This window comes from Folsomia candida, unplaced genomic scaffold (assembly GCF_002217175.1).
Source record: "Folsomia candida strain VU population unplaced genomic scaffold, ASM221717v1 Fcan01_Sc007, whole genome shotgun sequence".
NCBI classification, from domain to species: Eukaryota; Metazoa; Arthropoda; class Collembola; order Entomobryomorpha; family Isotomidae; genus Folsomia; species Folsomia candida.
Window position 1 is genome coordinate 4,381,912 of NW_019091199.1, and position 21,881 is coordinate 4,403,792.

Below are 21,881 nucleotides of genomic sequence, written 5' to 3' on the forward strand. Positions count from 1 at the left end.
GTCTCCGTAATTACGTTTGAACTGAGATTGAAAATTCTGAGGGGATATTGAATCACGTGTTTTATGAGTGTGCTCTCCCTCGATCCATAAGCTTATGCCCTTCCTTTGTACGTTCTCTAGCACCCACAGCATCCTCAGAGCGAAACGACTGCCGAGCTTGTGGCAAGTGACGTTGACATTGACACTGATGTTGATGGATTCGGCTACAAATTAAGGGAAAAGTCATCGTCCCCTCCATCAGCACCAAAACTCAAGTCCTTGTCCGTCACCAGTCGACGCTTTGGTTTCACCCTTGATCACTTTCTGAGTCAGACGCTGTCCTCCCAGCACCCGGCAGAAAAAGAGGAGGATCACCAACCCGCGTTGGCCGTGAGGATCCGGGTGAAACGGGTAGTTCGGGGTGACCGTTCTCTGGAGAGTACACTCGTCCTCGCCTGGGTTTCCCTACCCACCGAAAACCTGGTCAAATGCGGGACAAAACTGCGGTTGAGGGACACTCGCATCTTTATTCTGGGTGTGGATATGGATGGGCGAATGGTCATCCGCGTTCCCCCGCTCCCCGTCACCTTGGCCCATCTCCAACTGGTTAATCGTCTGAGTAATCGTCCAGGTAAATTCATCACCCTCACGTCATCACAATCACCCATGCATTTTCATAGTCGACAGATGAGCAACAAATTAAACGAGTTTCAGTCTCGCCTGGTTAATTAATTGAGTTCGAAGCTATCCAATTACTGTGAGAGTGAAAATATGTAATGCCTCCGAGGAGATGTCCTGTCCGATAAGACCGCCGTGTGATGCATAATCAGGCTGAATTTGTCAGTGAAAATGTCTCTGCAACATTTCTCAAAGTTTTTCACGTTTACTTCCTCATCCACGTCAGTCACTTGCTCATTTGCTCTCTTACATATTAGGAGCTTATTCTGATCGTTCAATTCATGCATAGATTTGCAGCTATGCAATACTACACGTTAACGCGGCGTTGTTGGTTGGGAAGGAAGAAGTCAGTGAGTTGGGAAGAGAGTGGAGTCTGGAAGTCTTTGGTCAAGGGTGGAGTCCACTCGCTCCGACAAAAAAGGACATTGGAGATTCAAAATCAAAAGCTCTGGTCGGAATTTGCATTTAAAGGGTTACAACTGTGACTAACTAACTAACCAACAACAGCGAGCATTCGCTTTCATTCCCGACTACAGATATTCCTTCCTATGCTTTGATTACTCGTCCACTCGTCTCCCAGATACTCGCATATCCACACTTTGACCTCTAATGAATAGCATAATTAAACAGTTGGTTGGATGCTAAATGGCAAAAAGGGAGCAACATCAAAGATCGCCTTGATCCCAAAGGCATGTCAATGATCGACTTTTATTACCGCTCCACTTTAACTGCGTAATGTGTCGTCGTCCACCGTGTTACTCAACCAACGGATAATGTATAAACATGTCCTATAGCGTACTGCTCCTGCTTTGTTGTGGGGTTGGTTGTCACTGCGCCCACGTGAATATATTTATTTTCTATTTGTTCGTCCAGCATTTATGTAGTGCACAAAATTGGTTCCCTTTCCTCTCTCGTCGTCGTGATGGGTGCGTTTCCCAAAGTGTTTTCTTATCTTTACATCAATCTACGAATTTCGATGATTGATGTTTCGTTTGCTTTGAACGTGTCAAACCCAATTTGTTCGGATTGGATAAGTGCACTCAGGTAGCGATCGTTTATGTACATGCTCAACCGAGTCAAGTAGTGAACCCATTTGATCCAGAGGAATGCTGCACGCCTACTAAATACGACGGCTCTGCAATAATAATGGTCGAATTTCATTTGCACAAAAATGCAGTGGACGATGTTCACTGAGGAAATAATTGCAACCAGGCTGCAAACAGGTTCTTCCGTCCGGGCCCATTAGACAAATTGGTCGTGTGGCGTACTGTACATATTTATCCGTACGACGATTGTGAAACAAAACCACTTGAAAATTCCACTCTTCAAAGTTTTAAGCCTGAAGTTGACACAGGGAATGGGTTTCCTTGTGGCGAGATAGAATTCAATCCATGAAAATGTATTAGGTTTCCCTTGAGTGTGAATTGACAGACAATTTATGTAAATCATTGTCAGCAATCTCCTCCGATATGATCGGATTGGTGGGCGCATAATATATTCAATTCAGCGACGACAACAAAAAACGATATTGCGCATATCTTCATGTATCTTCTTCCCATTTATTCATATACTTATTGCGAATTTATGATATGTCATAAGCTTCAAGTTTCACTATTTTTTTTTGGGGGGGGGGCATATACTTACTTTCTCATCAATGGATATGAACTTGTATGAGCGACCTTTCAAACTTCTAATTAGTAAGAGAGCCCTAAGATAAGAAGATTTTCAGATTAACTGTCACTAATTCCGTTGATCAGGCTCAAGTAGAAATGATAATCATCATGTACTCATCATACTTTATGTAATTAGATAATTACTTGTGCACTAAGAAGTTTCTTAATATACGTCAATTCTTTCATTATTCCTGAAATCAATTAAAATTCCCATTCCTTTATACAAAAATGGTGCACGTGTAGGAATCTAAGAAAAAGTTTTGCGTGAATTGAGTCATCATCATAGTTTGTCGGATAGTGGATAGCGCTTTTGTATTGGATTGCCTTCCGGCCACTGAAAAGGCTACGCGGACCAGATTAATATTTCCAGCCAGACAAGGAGCAAAGGACTTTATGTCTGATGTGGTTTCCTCCTCGAGAGAGAAAGTTTAGCAGATATTAAGTTTTGCTCTCCTCAGTTGTTAATACGCTCCTCAGTGCGTATTATACATAAGTAGCGGGAGGAGCAGCAGTTGTGACGAGGGCGCTGCTCTGAAATTAAGATAAGAAGGCGAGACCACGAAGGGGTCAAATATCTCCTCTGCTTTAAAATAGTTTGAAATTTAAAACAAGTCGGGCCCACCAACTTTGGTAGTGAAATTCATCGAGTGGGTCCAACTTGGTGGATTCCTCGCTGCTGCTGCTGCGGGGGAGGAGAAGGCGGTGCAAGACGAAACCCCAACTTCTTCTTCTTATGTTCTCCTCCTTGGCAAAATTGTGGACCCAGCAGGCAGGCAGCAGGCAAGATCCAAAGATGTAAAGTATCCCAAACTATTACAAACTTTTGTGTCGAGGCTTGTGAATTATATGCGCATATTTCTCCCAGACAAATCCCACACTTTGATAATCCCCCATTCTTCCCACCATCTTGCTCTCTACGGAGAGGACAAATATCTCCCAAAATTGTGCGACCCTTCTGCCACTTGCTTCGAATTCTCATCATCTGCTTCCCCCGATCCACATATTTCTTGCTGAAAAATGTAATGAGGAGAAAACTTGCAGAGTCTGGTTTCCATCGAAGGAATCATCCGTCAGGTCGATGGCCATGTTGCAGCAGGAACGTCAAAAGCAATAAGATTGGGTGGAAATGTATTTTATTACCTTCTCCTCCACCACCGCGCGACGCACTCCCCGTCACTCGGTCCATTCATTCATTGTCCCGATCACCAGGAAGTGAAAGCTTTCTTTTCTTGGAGTCGACGGAAATGATGCTGTCTACATTTGTCATTTCCTTCACCACGACCCTCTGCTCATTGTCAACTCCTCGCTTTTTCCCTCCCACTAAAAAAATCCCATATCACGACACCTTACTTCAAAAGGAGTGGTGAGGAGTGTGCATTTGTAGGTTTGAGGTAGCACCCGCATTCACCTGGCTATCGCTTTCTCCACCGGCTTTAAAGACTCTTCTTCCCTGTAATAAAGCGTAATCTGGGTTTAAAGCAGTGTAGGAAATTTGTAATGTGCCTTCTGCCTCGAGTTGATTGGATTTCGTGGTTCGGCGGAAGGGGTTTGTGTGCTGCTGCTGGTGTTATAAAATGTTGCTCTGATTTTATGTTGCCACAAGCTCTACGGGATATTGCCCACGTGTGAGGAGGATGTCTGTCTGTCTTTACTCGGTGTGTGTGTGTGTGTGTGAGGTGTGAAATTCTCCCATTTGTATTCCAACTCTGATAGCACCAAATGGATCTCATTCCTCTCCTTCCAGAGAGATCAGTCTAATACTCGGACCGACTTCATATCCTCACAAAACTGCACCCCACTTTTTCATCTGGGAGGAGGAGATGAACTCTTTTTCGTCCCACGCCGCATCACCAGCGCCAGATGCTGCACTGCTCATCAAATCATGTCGCAATGCACACAATAATGCACTGGAAACACGGTCATAATAATATTACGCTCCTAAATCCACAGATAGAAAGCGTACGGCGGCCAGTAATACTTGTTCTCTTTGTGAATATTTTCCCCACAGCCATAAGAACAATGTGTCGGAAGCAGTGTGAGTTAGTGGGATGATGTGCAAACGTGGTTGCCTTTCGAAGCGGCACAGTCTACCAGGATTGGGATGGACTTGGGCTTGGTGGCTGGAGAAAGCGGAGGGATAACAACGAGTGTGTCGTACATGGGGTAACAGATTGAGAGTGAGTGGCAATTGCGGAGGGACTTCACGGATTGAGCACAAATTTCATCTCATTGCACACTTCTCCTTCTCCCATGGACGGATTAGATTACATTACTTCACTTCCCATTTACATTACAATTCCTCCGTCCAAAGGACTGTCCAACCCAATCCCCTCTCAACCGGAACTCACTCCTGCTCCAGAGAGGAGAGAAAGTCAACTCGCCATCGAGACGGCCGAGTCGATCAGCCAAAGCTCTCGTGCGTCCACATGTTTCCCGTCCTCCTTTCTTCTCACACTTCTTGCGACATGGCTTCCGTGCGTGCCACGACACAAAACCAATATGTGTTCAAGTCTCGCTCTAGCTAGTTGTTCACTCGCAATTTTAGGCGCCTCCATTCATCGCTCCCCAGTCTTGTTGTTCCTGGCTACGACTTCTCCGACCTGTTGTAAATAGGTGAGAACAGGAGTCCTTGAATGAAATATTGACTATCGGATCATGAGTGGTGTATGTATGTATGGGATTCCTGAGCATTTAGCACCACACACCACACCACCACCACTAACCAGCCCAGAGTGTAAGGAAGGGAACGAGTGAAAGCCCCTTAGCCCGTTCTCTTGATTGATTAAAACTTTGCATGGCTTCTGCTCTCATTGAATCTCAAAAGCAAAAGTAAACATGTGTACCCCGAGCTGTGCCACATTTTTGAATGTATTGATCATTCTACAACGGTGGCAAAGGATTCTTGTAAATACGATTTCAAAACATGCCACGTGAGCTATTTTAGGCGCCTGTACCTACTTATTCAAGTATTTATGTAGCATCATCCCGTGTCCGATGTAACAACATTGTAAATACACGGTGGTTGTGTGTCTAATGTGAAATATATAACATAATCAGGAGTAATTGGAATAATAGGGTGGAATACATCGTGGTGTCTGCCCTTTCACCATAACTCCACTTCCTTTCCATGTAACGAATCCTCCATTTCACTTCCAACGACCCAGAGTAGTCGGAGGCAGTCAGTTTCCCCACCGTCGAGGAAAGCGAGCATGTTGTCGAGGATTGCATGACATTACGACTTTCGGCTTGGCGTTGGCTAACTAACGCATTCACGATCTAATGATTTGAAAACAAACCTAAATCCATTACCGGCCAAAGTTACGGCTGGCGGTGAGTGCAAAAATCCTGTCGTAATCTGTGCCCTACATATTTAGCCTGGTGGCGTATATTTATCGACTCTTGGATATAAAATATTTACTGGAAACATGTCAGACAATGAATCAAGCATTAATTATTCAGGGGTTGTGCAACAACTCGGCGTTGACCAAATGGTTGTGTCCCCCGTGACATGAATGGTGTCCGCCTAGCTCGTGTTGTTGTTTTATGTTGATTGGGTCATTCGGACCGGGACCTGCTAGCTCATCACCATGTGCTGTTCACCGTGAATCCATAATTCTCTCGTAGTACAGAATTATTAGAACTCTCCCCAGTCATGGGCACGTTTTAATTCAAATAAGCAAACAGAGGAGCGGATAAGGAATGAAAATTTACTCAATTAACTCGTCGAAATGGGGCACACACAGTAAATACTGGGCAAATATGGAGGGAGAGGCGGTTGCCTTTGCCTCATTTACATTTAATAACGTCCCAACTGCGGGCTCCGCCACAGTTTTCTACTTTTTGCACATCATCACGTACGTAGTGCTGCCAGACATGCAATCCACTCTCTCCACTTTCACAAGCGGAACGGAGTCAACGTCACTTCCGGTCTCGGGAGCCCGATCATGTCCACCTTGTTGCCTTGAGCTTCAAACTGCTTACTTATGTATGTATTCATTCGTACATATTTACGAATGTACCATTTCACTAACTGTTTGGATTACGAGGGGTGACATTCGAAATAATATGGATTGAAATTCCCAGCGGGCAGTCGACTTGGTGGTCAAGGAAAGTCAAGCAATTAAAAAGTCTGCTGCGGGGAGAGTAAGGAGTGGGCCCAGAATTATTAATTCAGGGGAAGAGAGTGAGTGGAGGCAACAAGGTGGTCGGTATGCAACAGTAATCGTTGGAAATGGTATTATTTTGTGACTCATGCCGTTGGGCGAGTCTGGTCAGCACGACTGAATTGGGGGCTGCAGATGTGGGACATTGTTCCTCACATTTCGGAGAAGAGCTGTTGAGCAGTATTCTTTAAATTGGCCCACAAGCAGGAGGCAGGCAGGCAGGAATCGATACGATATATCAAAATGTTATTGCGTGCTTGGCGAGTAATGAAAGCGCTACTTTATTCGAGAAGGTCATCATGGCATGAGCTATTGTTTTCCCAGAATTTGCAAACTGGAGAGCGAAATGGCAAATTATCATGACCCACACACACACACACACATAGACCAGTGCATGCCTCTCACTCTGGGCAAATCGCACTCGTCCCAGTTACGTGGTCCGACCCAACTACAGCGAAACTATTTTAGAGAGTTGCATAGTTTATGGAGAAATGTCGATAACTTGAAAAGTGCGATATCGCCCGAAAGATTCATCACCGTTGAAATGAGTGGAAAGAGAAAGCATTTCGTTGCTGTTCTGCTGACCCGCTCACCTCAATTCCAATCCGCTCATAATAATAATCTTAACTCGCTCCTCGTGCTGATTTAAGATTGAGAGGACGCTCTTGTTCTCGAGCCACCAAAGCAAGTATGCACGACCAGCGAGAGACCAGCAACTTTGGTTGTGGGGAGTGAGACCGGACGGGTTTATGTAATCGCACCCGAGAGTGGGAGAGCCCAGTCCGAAAGTAGTAGATAAGTGGCAGCGGTGGTGGTGGTGGTGGTGGGGCGAGGTGAAAGCGTTACTTATGGGACAGAGAATGCGGATGTGGTACGGGATATGGAAATGAACACGGCACAGGGGCACAATATTGCCTCATAAAATGGGCTGACCAACCACGGCTAATAAATGTCAGCCCCCACCGCTCAACTATCGTCTCACTCTCCCAAAGCAGGCAAGTTTCTCTACCTGTGCCCTGTAGGAGTACCTGTTTGGCTGGTTATTGCGCTGGGCATTGGAATGCACAATTAATTCCCAATTCTGTACACTTGGCGAGGCGAAGGAGGCGAGGTGGTAAATAAGGCGCAAGTGAGAGTGTGACACATGTAACACACACACAAGCATGCATAGGCCGAGGCAGGGAGAAGTTGAGATTTCTCTCAGCAAAGCATGAGCCACCCGGATTTGTGGATAGCGTGCGAGGCAGAGTAGCCGGGTTTGCGCACTTGGCAGGGTGAAAGCAGGCATCAGAGGCTTACTTGTGGAGGATGGAGAGAGTAACCTTTGGCAAGAGTTTAGTCACACATGAGTTTTCTTGGACTCACTACAACCCTCCCGCACCGAAGGCTCTCCAAACTCGTCTCCTTTTCCACGCCGACTGGTGGTTATCCTGTTTTGCATCTCTCGCTCCCCAATTATTAGCGAGGTAAACAATACTTGCCCAACTGAGAGTGAGTTAGTTCTCGGGCCGAGTGTGTGTGTGTGTGTGCGAGTGCATTTATTTATTTCCACCTCGCCATCCACGACAGCGTTGTTTGCCCTTCGATCTTCTCTCTTCATCCGGCAAAGTTGGTGAAGCTCTGCTTTCTCCGTCTCGTATTCGTCGTCGTCGTCGTCGTCGTCCTCTTGCTCGTTGGAGCAGAAGATGGTTTGTGGAGCTGTGCATGGTGTTTGGATCGTCGGCATGCATAAAGTGATGTGGGACGAGGCCGGATTTGAAGTTTTAGAGATTGTCGGGCTCAAAAGTGCGGGTGAATAAATTGCACCCACACTGCGGAACCAACCCGCTCTTGTAGGAAAAGATTGGTTTTCATACAACTATTCCGAGTTTAAAAGATTTCAAGTTTGTCAAGAAATGTCGCCGGTGGTTCATGTCTATCAAATCAATGCGACTTGTGATGCTTTCTCCTCACAAAACTTAGTGCATTGAGCTGGGTCACATTTTACGCCCATTGTTCGCCGCCACGAACGACGGAGGAGGAAGAGGTAAAAAATCGTGAGGCGTCCAAGTCCTCTGAAAAATAAAACCTCCATCAACTCAGCCTTCCGTGTCCCCCCAGACTTTCCCTGCAGTTCATAAGTGCCACAACTCGTGGGCACTCCCCCACTTCTCCCATTCTGTGGAGGCAATAAGGAGCGTGTGAGGTTTGTAAATACGAGTGGAAAAAATGTTTGGACAAGTTTGAAGCACCACCACCACGTGTTTGCCCAGCCAGCTTGGTTGGTGGTGAGGAGAGAGGGAAATCGGGAGCAGTGTGGATGAGGAGAGACGACGGTGACAAATCTGTGTGCTTTTCTGCTTTCTCTCCACTCAGCCTGATAGCCACCAGACCACGGCTCCCGTATCCTCCTCCAACTGACGAAGGACAACAATGGCAAGGTGTGTGGAGCAGCTGCTGCTCATCTACCGTTCGAAATCTCCTCAAATGCTCAACAACTCTGTGGCTCCTGCTCCTCACTTTGGACGAATTGATACGCGTCCTGCCCCACAATAGTCGTCGTGACACTGGGGAGTCGTGTTGTGTGTGCGGTAATTCGGTGCATGTGCAAGTCGCCCAGACTGAGACTGAGACTTTGAAACTGGACGATAAAACTGCTTACATTTGAGCCGGACAGAGGTGCAGTTGACTTTTGTGACGGTGGTGGTTTTGTGAGCGAGGTGAGTATTCCAGATCCCTTGACCGCTATATATTCTTGCCCTACTTTTGCGTAGACGATTGCATAAATGGTGTCAATTTAGTCTGAGGCCCACTACCACTTGCCCACGTTTCGCGAAATGAGACTATTTGCGATTACCCTTTGTCCAATTTACTTGCTGGGAGTTGTTCTCTCGAGTTGATCCATTAGGATGCGAATTTGCCCAACTTTCTCCATTTTTATTTGTCGAGTTGGAATGGTGGGTGCATGGTTTGGTCAGTTGGTGAGTGAAAAACTTGGAATGACGAATGTTATATCGTCGTCCAGCAGTCCAGCCATCACTCACTCATCCGCCCACCCACTCAATGCATGCACAAAAGTTTGGGTCAAGTGGATTCTTTGTGTTTCCCACTTTCGCCTGGATTTCCAGGATCTTTCAAACCGCTGCAATTATTTAGCTCAAGCAGTACAGCGAGTTTTGCGGTTTTCTCGATTTCACTCCAGGGCACATATGCTTTCCTCACTCGTTGGTCCAAACGGGTGCAGTTGGTCCACGCACCCACGAGAGAGGAGAGAGAGAGAGACTTGGTCTGCAAACAAGGCTGCGGGGCTTGGACGTGTGGTGGTCGACTCACACAAGGAATAGTTAATTTGCCCAATTTACTATTTTATTAGCTTGAATATTGCACACTCGGGGTTTTCCAGGCGATATGGTCCTTGTCCTCTCTCGAAAAAGTTTCCATCAAGAAATGGAATAAATTGCACTTTTAATTTAAGTGGCTTCAGATATTCACTCATGTCTCTCTCGAAGTGATAGCACAATTTCCACCAACTCGACGCCCACCACTCCACCCTCATTATGAAGCTTCAGGATGGCAACTTAATCCTGCATTGTTATGAAATTTCCCTCCTGTGTACTTCGCCTTTGATGGTGAGCCTCCTGAAATTTCAACACGGTCGAAATCTGAAGCTAAATCTATTATGTATGCACAAACGGAATTACTTAATTTAATGGTTTTCTGGGATCGATCGAATTACATATTGCACAGGTAGCGACTAGCGAGGGAGACCGTGGTGAGAGGGAGATAGGAGCCGGATACGTAGGTTTGGGTGGGTGCGAGCAAATATAATCCAAAGCAGGATAAACTTTCACTGATATTGAGCAGACGGATAATTACATCGTGAATGTTTGAACTTATTGATCCTGCCCAAAGTACAAAACTTGCTCGTGTTCCTTCTTATTACTCAACCGCCGCGTATTGGATATTCATTCGATTTAAAACAACGAGCATGCACACCGGGAGTTATCGCACTTGAGCGCAGTTCCAATGAAACTGAGGAGCAGTGCTTTCACCAGACGTGTGGATCGAGGGTGCCAAGTACAAGTTGAGGCACGCGATTCGAAATAAACCAGATTATTGCGTCTTCTTCCCGTTATTATCTTTGCTGCCTGGCTGCCTGGCTATCTTGGAGGGCTGTAGATTCAAGTCGAATCAGAAGTGACACTCTTCATCTTGACTGATGGATGGATGCGGGCGAGAGATGTGCCATGATGAGTATGATGATCTTGTCATTTCTCACTTGAAGTCGTCGGCTGAGCAGAAATTTATTATGCTAGATTACCTCTACCAAATACAACCTGTCACCAGGATTGTGTGTGGTGCAGAGTAGAAAAAATATGAAATTTTGTGCTTTTTCTCAATTTCTGGAAACTTATATTTCCTCACTCGCGTCGTGTGTGTGTGCTTTTCGTGTGTGTCCCCAGAGTACTCAGTAATTGGGTTGTGTGACAACTTGAGTATAAACTTGGTTTTCATGTCTCATAAAGAAATTCATGAGCTGTCCATCATCCACGGTGGAAATATATGAGACATTTTTCTCCTTCTCACTCTTTATTTATTTTCCTTCATTTAATTGCATCAGCCGTTGCTTTCACTCTCTTTCGCTCTCTCGATGGATGAATCCGAGTCCATCAAACGTCAGGGTAGCGAGAACAGCACAGAAGCCCGATCAACAATCTGCAGACATGGCCCCAAAGACGGAATGTAAACCACGACCGATGCAACGGTTTGAGAACCAATTGTCTGAGCTGGGTATCTATTTTTTTGGATAATCCCGATTTGGGTGGTTAAGTATTTGTGAAAAAATTTTTGGGCGAATCGGATTTCAAAAAATGTTGCTAGTCGGGTGAAAGGTTCTCCTGGTACGTGGCATTGGGCCACGTGTCGACGTGCCTCTCGGGAAGAGGAGAAAGTATTGCCGCCGTCTTAAATTTATTTACTCTTTCTCGCCCATCCAGCCGTCAACGGATAGGATTGAGTTGAGAATGAGGAGAAAGTTGTGTTTATTTTCATGGGTGATGATAGAAGCGCACGAAACAATGGGAGCGCCTCTCATGAAATAAAACATGGATTGGTTTCATTTTCATTCCACTTCTGCCACCAACCAATCCACTCTTTTTTTGCACAACTCTTTTCGCTACAAGAGAATCCTAACAATTATTTGAAGCCGTGCTCATTAATTCAATTCCGAGCGAGGAAACTCCCCGATGGGTTTTCTCTTGTTTTGTATTGGCGTGGTGGTGGCGAAGCCTTGTTTCTTCTCCTTGATGGCTGACATGAAGGAACAAAGTTCGCTTTGGTGTGACTCCCACAAGAAAAGGCCTCTTCTTCCTCCAGTTACTGCATTAAAAGCAATAAAAGTAAGCGAAAAAAAGTTTATTTTTTTATTTTGAGGAAAAACTTGGCCTGCATGGGGAATGGAACAGGTGTTCTCTCAATGTCCAAGCGTATAGGATAGCAATTAGCACCAGGAAATGAGGGGAGTTTTCCCGTACGTACATACATATCTTGTGCCTATGCTATTATTATTATTATTATTGCGCTCGGCAAATATCAATATTTGCACTTCGGACAAACTCCGTATTTGCATAGCGTCTCGGACTCAATATGCGTAATAATTATGATAATTGAACCTTCTCGTTCCTCATATGAGTACATTTTCTGGCAACTTGAGTTTGAAAGTGGACCGAGACATAAATAGCAATAATATGTATGCATGTGTAATGTTGGGGGTAAACTGTATTGATTAGTCGGGTTCACGGGTTGATTTAGCAGCAAGAATGTTTGTTCGCTCATCTAATTCATTAGCTGAATTAATTTGAAGCTTTTAACTAATTAAAATTGTTCAAGTTGCTCATCACGTTGTGCAACAAACAATCCGTGGATCAGCACTTTCTGTGCACACAGGAACTCCACAGAAGTCCATTGTTGGGAAACATATATTTCGAATGCAATGCTACGTATAAATGTCTCGGTCGTAGTGGAAGTGTTGATGGCTATGCTATGACAAAGTGCACGTAAATAAGTAGGTTGGTTGGTTGGTGGGTTGTGAGGGTTTCATGTTGACTCAGCTATTTGCTTAGGTGCCTTGGTTGGCAGAAGAGAAGGTGGTGCAACATGGATTCACAGCTTTCACAGCTTTCACGAGATGATGATGCTAATCTCATCAACACCGATTTCCTGGTTGTGCGGTTTGGTTCATATCGTCTGAGAATTTCCAAATCCGCACTTATTCAATCGTAGGCACTGGGAGCAGTAGGTAGGTAGACAAAGTGGACGTGTGGCGCATCCTTTCTTTTGATCCATTGCCAAACACAATTCCCATCAATCCAAATTGAAAAATGGGAAAATGCGATTTTCGCCCAGTTTGCGATGTGTAGCCAACTTTCTCATCCTCCAAAGTTGTGTATCTAACAAACTACAGGGACACGGCTCAAAGTCGGTGTGATTGGTCAGAGAGATCGGGAGCGAAGTAAAAAGGAGTGCACGAGATCCGTGAATGAATGAAATCTTGCTTTCATCCAATAAGTGACATGTGATTGATGGCCACCGCCCATCGTATTTCTTCACATCACAACCAGATTTCCAGCCATCCATCAAATTCAGTTGCACTAATAAACAACAAAACAGTTTACAAAATACATCTACGTGCAGCACGAGAGAGCAAAGTCTCTTATGCCTTCAAAACCTTAGATTCGAAATCAAAGATTTGTTTAGGATCTCGTCCTCTCTCTCTCAATAGCTTGGATCCCGAGCAGGTTCACTCAGCGTCCTGCACTGGGATCGCATCTCGCGATGAGAATCTTGCTCCTTGGAGGAGAGTGAAAGTGATTTTGGTGAAAGAAGAACAGAGTCAATGGCATTTTAGACATTCCGCTCATGAGGCAGGTAAATTGATCTCGTTAAGTGAGACTCCTTCTTCTCCTTCTTCCTCAGCTAACCAACCAACCAACTGCTGCAGGATTACTTTTCGTACTGCTGTTACGACTGCCTTCTCATCAGCATCTACTTTCCAGTCAGCCTGTCGTCACCCTCTCGAGGAGGAAATGACGAATGCGACCTGTCAAACACTTTTTGATTTGTAGGCTCACATTTTGTTAAATTGCGTACTCCGAAAAGTTAGCACATGAGACGAATCCCGTATCAATATCAGATTAAATAATTCCCTGTAAAATCAAACCTTCTCCAATCCACTATTTCTGACTGCAATGCACTCTGTTTCACCCGTAGGAACACCCATGTTTGAGGAGAATTCGAATAAAAAAGGGGAAAAACGAGCATACAAACAACAGTTGGATCTCTTAGATCATTGGCGATGAGGACGGATCGAGCTTTATTTATTCCACTCTCGATCCGACGGAAAGCAGAGCCGTTCAAGTGCAAAAGAAGGGAAGGAATTCCACCGGCTCGTGTTTGCACTGCACAATTTGCAATTTACGACGAATTCCAGTTTCCTGGTTTCGTTTACCCACTCGTTTAATGTACCCCTCTCCCTTCTCCCTCGTGGGTATGGAGCCTTGCGTGGGTGTGTCCGTACAACAATGATCCAAGTGCTCGTCACCAGATCAACCTGACTGCTCATATGTTTCGAGCCTCTCCGTCGTCGTGGGCGAAGAGTGGCAGCGGAGAAAGTGGGGAGAAAGTGCACCCAACCGAGCAGATATCTACGGTTTGCCTTCTTTAGTTAATCCACCACAGCCACCATCAACCACTCTGAGTTAATGCGTGGGTAGTAAATCGGTGCGTATTTTTTGACTTGTACATAAATACGTGGCAGAGGGGATAAGTAACTCGTCTACTTATCCTGCATGCACTACATTGTTAATGCGAGTGGCCGGTGTGCAGGGCATAAAAAGGGGAAAGATGTTAATTCTCTCGGGAGTTGCACACTGCTCGTGCTTCTGCTGCTGGCCAATATATTGTTGAGTGAGTGATGCGATACGGTGGTGGTGAGAACAAAGGGGCGTCTCGCTCTCTAATGAATTCCTGACTTTGTATATGCCCAACTTTCACTTTTGTTCACAACTGCAAACTCAAAACTGTATGTAAAATGGGCTTCATCCATGCAACCAATGTGCACATTTTAGGATGTGATTTCTATTCACAGTCAGAGTTTATTCGTAGCCACAGGATGTGTGTTCATTTAAACTTGTCGAGCATGATGCCAATTAACTAACCGCGACGAAGGCTAGCTTTGATATTCGTACGCGATTGCATAACTTTCCCCGTTTGGATATCTGGATTAGCGGTGCAGCGGAAATTGGCACCGACAAAAACCAACAGATTTATAGGGAGGCAGGCGGAGGTGGGTAAAGTATTTATGTCGGAATATGTATAAAATTCCAGTGTTGCTATTAATAAAGATTTCCCTCTGATCAGATTATTATTCCCGAGCAATAAAACATGAGTGAGTGTAGTTGTTCTATGTTGTGAAATGGGTTTGGTGGTGGGTATGCAGGGGGCATGTGGAGTGGCGAGCTTATTGTAGTCGTCGTGGTTTTGGAGCACATAATATTCCTTTCTTCTCAGAAAATCAAAGACATTGTTGAGTGAAGTGGTTGTGCTTATGGAAGTGGTGCATAATTTATGAGCGAGTTGTGTTGGTGGTGGAAATGAATAGCACCACTTGGCCCAAAAGTAACTCAATCTCTCTCCTCCGTCCTCTCTCCGTGGCCACCAGAGCAAGAAATTCTCCACAAGTTGGGAACACTACATTAGTAATGTGGCCGAGGAGTCCTTTCACTCATTACACTGCACGCTCGCTGGATTAAATGTCGGCCCAATCTTGACTTCATCCTCCACAGCCGAGAACTAACTCTTCTACCTCGCGGGGGAAGGAGAGAGAATGAGCGAGTCGTAATAGCAGCGCATTCCTTCACATCCGCCTCGGTTTCCGTTTACCTCGGAATTTTACAAGAAATCCGAGATTTACGACCCACAGATTCTGAGGAATGACAAAGTTATCTTGAGCAAGGATGATAATAGTGCGCGCTCGTCCTCCCCATAAACCACGTCCTGACCATGGCACACATATTTTGCATCAAACACAAACCAAACTTGTATCCCTTCATCTGGCCACGTATGTATGCAGATGTGGAACAAGGTGTTTCTGCCACCACCACATCAGACGAGGTTTACTACATTACTCGCTGTCTACACGGTTGGTGATCGCCTCTCTCTTTCTCCCCTTTAAGAGTGTGTGCTTCTGCTTGTGAAAGTATGACGCTGAACATGACGTCTCATTTCACATTCTGTGCATACTTTCTACCCACCCAACCAAACGGATCCGTTCAAATTCAAGACAAATTTCTCCACCGCACAGCCAGCCCAACCCACAACATACATACACGTCGTGAAAGTACCATTTTTATCCTCTCTTGCTCCATCCGCTTTGATATCTCCCACAACACAAGGAAAGCACAACATGTCAAAATTCCTCCTCTTTTGAGACCAGATTTCTGTTTTTCTTTCTTTCTCCCCCCAACAATCGCCACCACGGCACCACCACCACCACCACCTGCCAGAACCAAGTGCCTCAGACTCCCTCCTCTCTGAGTTTGACAAACATGGATTAATTTGTATTCATCACCTCGTGCTAACAACCCACATTTTTATTCCGACGGAGAAACATAAATCATAACAATATGCGGCTCCCTCCTTCCAGCAGAGCAGAAGCATCACTTGTCGTCCTGATAGGCAGACATGCATGCAAACATTAAATTGATAGCAATTTGCGAATATCCAACAAATATGCGATTACTTGCATCAAATGGGGCCACGCACAATTGAAATTTCCGGCCACATTCTCCATTTGATTTGGCATCCTTTGTACCATTGTAGTTTCGTAGCCGAAGGGCCGTGCGACGTACGGGGAGCGAGCAATAATGTTCATTAGCATCATCACCATTAGTGTGACAAAGGACAAAGGAGTCACGGTGGGACCCTTTGATAATTAGCAACATTGTGAATTTGCACTCCTACAGCAGCCATCAGATGACTCGTCATTGTTATCGCACTCTCAGTCGCTCTTTGGGCTCTGCAGAGCAAATTTGGGGGAGTCCACACGCACCTCGGCGTCTTCTTGACGATCTGGAAGTTCGTCATTATTATTGTGACATGTTGTGTGCCCCCTGGAGGGAGACGCAGCAGGTTCACGTGCTCCCTCATTATGTGCATATCATTACGCACTCACCTGAGAAGCGGATATGTACCTAAGCTCAAGTCGACGATATAATTATAAGGATTTGTTCCTTTCATCCGCATTTGAGGCTTAGACCCAAGTGTACTCGATCCCTTTGTTCGTTCTGAGATGAGGAAAGTCAACAAATTATTAGAGCTGCGTAAGAGAGAGAGAGAAAAACTAAGCGAGTGCGGGACACAGCTTCTCCAGCGGAGACATTGTTCGAAAGGAACGAAATAAAAAGAATTGTCAAGTCGGGAATGAAGGAGGTGTGTGTGAACCATGGCTGCCTAATCCCGTGTGTCTCGACTCTGAGGAAGTAGCAGGTGCACACACACGTGAATGACGCCAGCACAAAAGAGCTTACGTATACTTTCATCTCTGAGAAGTCGTCCCTCTGCCAAAGAGGAAAAGTTGGGTCACAAACACGACACCACTGATTATTGTAGCTCTGTCATGTCACACAACTTTCTCCCCGCTCACGACAACGTTCACGACATGGGTTTTGTGTCAAAAAGGTGACTTTACAACTGGATATTTTCCAAGTGCAAGGAGTGAAATGCACAAGAAATTTAATCATCTGTTGTCCAGTCGGTCTCATAAATCATGCAGCTACGACTTCCTCGCAAGAAGAAGAAGCGACCCGTCACCCGCAGGAATCGCACTGTGCAGGGTTAAGAAGAGAGGCAAACGCTCCTGGTGGTGAGAACAGGGGAGGCAGGGTCAGAGAGAGAGAGAGGCAGATATTGCTGGTGGTGCTTAATAGGAATTAATGGGAGTGGTGGATCGGAATTAATTTTGAGGTACAAATGAGAGATGATTAATTTCTCCCACTGTCACCACTAATTTGGGGCTGCATTTCTCAACAGCTCGAGAATTCACAACAATCAGCCTCACTCTCGGCCTGGTGCTGGTGGTGAGGGCGATAATTGCGAGCAGAGTGCTTCGAGCTGCATCCATGCACGTGGTTTCACACCACGCATTCCATAACTTGGTCATAACCGTGCATCCTTCGTGACTCGGTGTGGACTCACCCGTCGCATATTCCACCAGAGTCAAGTTTCTCCCAAAAGTGAGCTTTCTGAAGGAGATGAGATTTCTTCGAGTCGCTCTAAATCTGCTCACAATTAGAAATTGGAATAACTTTCTCCAAAGTCCGAGTGGAGGCAGGAGGAGGAGGAATTTCTCTCTCGGTGCGTATGCAAATGGGAACACAATGCTAGAAAACTTAAATTAGTTCCTTATTAGTCGTCCCCCTCCTCCCGCGAGTCAAAGTCCGGAGTTTGTCAATTCTCAAGTGGTGCTTCCATGCGAATCGATTACTTATTCCCATGTTTTCCTTCCTCGCCTACCTGCGGAGACGGGAAGGAGACGGGCGACGACACAGATTTGTAATTGGACTACTTTGTGAATATTATTGAACATTGTTCGAGTTTTGTGTCTTCCTCGAGGAGAAAGTATATAAGTCGTCGGTGGGGAGAGAGATGCGTCGTTGGTGGGAGAAGGTAGCAACTAAGACCAGCCAAACTCTCTGCGCCCACAATCCCGGTGGAGTTGAGAGTGGAATTAGACCATCAATTTCCCGAATACTTTGTTACAAAAAATGACGTTAACTGATTTACTGAGAAACTTGCTCCGTCCTCCCGAACGTTGCACCAACCGCCCAAAAAGAAAAAGAAAGTCGACAGCGGCTTTCTCCGCTCAACTTTTGCGGGAAAGGAATTCATTCCTCAAACATTTTTATACTTTCGCTACTTTTTGTCACTCCAAATTCCTCCTCCGCTTATTAAACTCGGTCCGATTAGCGGCCTGGTTAAAGCCGTAGGAAACCATTTATTTTGGGCGTTTAGGTCTCGCGTCGTGGTGCGTTCGTGAGGAATGTGTGTGAGAGAACTCTATGCGCTGATCTACATACTGGATCTACACGAAAAATACGACGACCAGGAATTGTCTCTCATTTCCTGATTGTGTATTCGGAAGCGAGCGCAATTAGTGAACACGCTGAATTTTTCTTTCTGTCCGGAATGAATAATTAATCGTGTGCGACTTGCAAAGTGGTCGTATCTGCGGTTGCGGTGGCCCCGCAACTGTCTCCGATGTCGGCAGATGATTACACCAAAGTCGAAAGAAAAACGAAGGGAGCGGAGTCAAGTCTTTAGCAGACGTGTTAAATTCCTGCTTCGTCGCTCTCGAAAATCACCGCTAATTGTAATACCTCACTCACTCCCTCCCTCCCTCATCCTGATGAGTAATGACAGCTTGCCTACCGCTCCTCATTCTGCATATCTACCTTGTCTCCTTTGGAGGAGGGTGCATCTGGCCCATCCACTCATAACGGTAAAGACGTCCTTAAACGGACGGAGGGGACGTCAACCTCCCATAAATGCCTTGTTCTTCCCCAAGCCAACCACGAAGACAACAACTGACTTTCTCTTGGTCGGCGGATTTAAACTTTTTTGTCATTTTGAGTTTTCATCTCACTGTTTGGGATGATGGGAAAAAAGCATGTCAAGTCTGCGTCCTTAGCTTATTTGAGTATATCTCTCTCTCTCCATGGGATTTGTGTTTGGATGGAATCTCTGGTTGAAATTGTGACTGTAAACTGATTAGTATTCCAGTCCTGGAATTTGTTCTTTCCTCTCCTCAGCTTTTTTCCGACAGAGAGAGAGAGAGTCAGTCAGTCAGTCTAAAAGGCCAATTTCCCAGCTTAGTTCTCATCCATTTGAATATCTTTCCATCCAGTTGAGGATTCTTTCTGTCTTTTGCATCCCCATTATCAGCCATTTTAACTGCAATACGATACACATTTGCCAGAGCAGTTCTCCTCCCATTACTCCCCATTCGCTCCCCTGTTCTACACGGAGCAGAGGAATTTGTAGCCATGCATGTAGGGAAGAAGAATCTACTACTTCTGCCCACGTAGAATAAGCAACGGATGGAAAAGTGGACTGGTTGTGTGCCAGGGTAATGTTATGTTATTGGTCGTGGGATCAGGCAGAAATATAGGTCTGTAGCCATACTGAGGGTATGTGTAATTGGGGTACTTGCTGTTTCAGAGCAGTTCCAGCCTTATCTTATCACCCACCACGACGACCATGAGCTGTATTACGTATACCACCAGCAGCTTCTTCTTCTTCTTCCGGGGTGATGAGATGGTTGGCAGAGAGAGAGAGAGAGAGATTGGGAAAGAGATGAGATGCTTTCTCCGGGCAGAAGGTTAATATTCCGGGGAAATCTCTGAGAAGTTCACATTCCAGGATTTTCACATTATTAGAGGAATGTAGCAGTCCTTCTTCTTCTTCTTTCTCTGCTTGTCTTTCCTGAGGAGGAGGGTGAAATTTTATTTTATTTTGCCATTCCGCCGGATTTGGATTCAAATCTCATTCCCCAAAGGAGCTGATGGGCCCTTCCAACCACCACTGTCGAACTTTACAACGCTCTCCCAATGCGGAGGAACGGTGCATTGTGCTATTTGCACCCTCCGACCCAATGGCTCGTCCTGGTCCGTATAAATATGCATTAGGACGGGAGTGGTGCTATGCGGATGGGTATCATGATTGGCACTTTCTTCCCCAATTCCCACGTCTTCTTCATGACGACGACGAGGACTCGACCAGATTCATAATTCACTGAATAATGCATTTAGTTCGGGGCAAACGACAATCACGGCGGCGAGGAAAGGGGACAACCTTTTCCCTTCCTCTTTATTTAATTTGTCCCAGCATCATCACGTTCTAAATATGAACCCGTTTTGGTGGGTTGTGGTAGTGGGAGAACCTCATTGCATTTAAGAAAATTTAATTCCACCAGATTTGTGGCAGCTGCGAAAAATAGCTTTTAAAATGAATCTTAAGCTTGTCACTGTGATCTTATGCTTAAATCTGAACTCTAAAACTGGCCAATAAAACTTATGCTTTCTCTTTTTTCTCGCTCTTCTAATTCTGAAGGATCCGGAGGAACTATAACACGACCCGAGTTGGGCTCACTTTTGGTTAATTGACATACGCGTCGTTCCGTCGTGATCACAATATCTTTGATGCAACCTCCTCTCGAAACACAGTGACAATCAGGCCAGAAGAAATGTCATCATGTGACGACGTGCCCTAGGTGCGAAGTGAGACGACCCTCCCCACAGGGATGGAGCCTTACGGCAACGACTATCCCTACCTCCCAACAGCCGTCGCCCAGCAGCATCCTCAGCAACCACAAATCGTCACCAACCACTACACTGGAGGCACGTTGTCGAGAAACCCCCAGATCCACCAGCACCCATACGCCCAGACCGAGCCAGAGTGGGAGTACCCTGCGTACAGCCCGCAACTCCCACCCCCTCCGCCCGACTATGACACCCACCAACACCAGCGACTCTTCTCGCCCGACCTGGGCTTCAACAGTCCCCTCCACATCCAGCAACAGAATGTCAACAACATTCACCACCAGCAACAGCACCACCATCCCCACCACCCAGGAAGCAACTACTCCACCTACTCCAACGGGGGACAGGCTTACTTCAGCAGCGGCAATGCGCCCGGTGGCGCCAACAGTGTGGTCCGCGTCAATCCCTGCCAAGAGGCCATCGTGCGTCAACTCCAGGAGAAGTTTGGGGAGGATGCAGGCTCTCCGGTGGTCGTCGTGTCCAACGGGGGCAACAATCACCTCAACGCCGGAAACCAGTCTGTGAACGGGACAAATGGTCGCAGCAATGGTGGGCCCAACAGTAACAATGCCAACTGTGCGACGACAAATGGTGGTGGGGACGGGGGGACGCTCTGTTGCGAGGAGGAAGGTGGGGGTGGCTGCATCATCCCGTACTCCAAACTGCCCCTGCTCCTCCTTCTCATACTTTTCCTGCTTACTCTCTTCCTCTCCTTCTCGGGTGCTCTCCTCTACTTTAAATGTAAGTGATACATATGTAACACTTCACAACTAATACGTGTCAAGTATGTTCTACTTAATTTTCCTCTTAATTTTACTAAACTCTCTTTCTCTGACGCTTCCCCTTCACAGTTCAGCCCAGAAATTCATTCAGCTCGCTTGTCGATGGTAAGTGCAAAACTTATTGGCTAAATAAATACAGATTGGCGAAGGACACGACCAAGGGCATGAGTTTATTGTTACCAATTACCACGTTGTAATAGAATCATTGCGAAACCTGCTCATTTGTTGTGCTGACAGTTGCCCATGGTTGTC

The 21,881-nt window shown here is 45.8% G+C and overlaps 1 protein-coding gene across 9 annotated transcripts in view; it reads left to right on the forward strand.

Moving 5' to 3' along the window:
• The window catches only part of LOC110852393 (agrin), a 68,143-nt gene that overhangs the window by 11,370 nt on the left and 34,892 nt on the right, over positions 1-21,881 (forward strand). For 6 of the 9 annotated variants that reach the window (XM_035853496.1, XM_035853491.1, XM_035853492.1 and 3 more), the window contains exon 2: positions 121-610. The exons of 1 other annotated variant lie outside the window; for it this stretch is intronic. In XM_035853496.1, coding sequence (XP_035709389.1) covers positions 121-610 — 490 coding nt within the window. Of the gene's footprint in view, positions 1-120; positions 611-7,828; positions 9,193-20,638; positions 21,589-21,698; positions 21,735-21,881 lie in introns of those variants that run through there. 2 more of the 9 variants (XM_035853494.1, XM_035853493.1) reach the window with 2 other exon arrangements.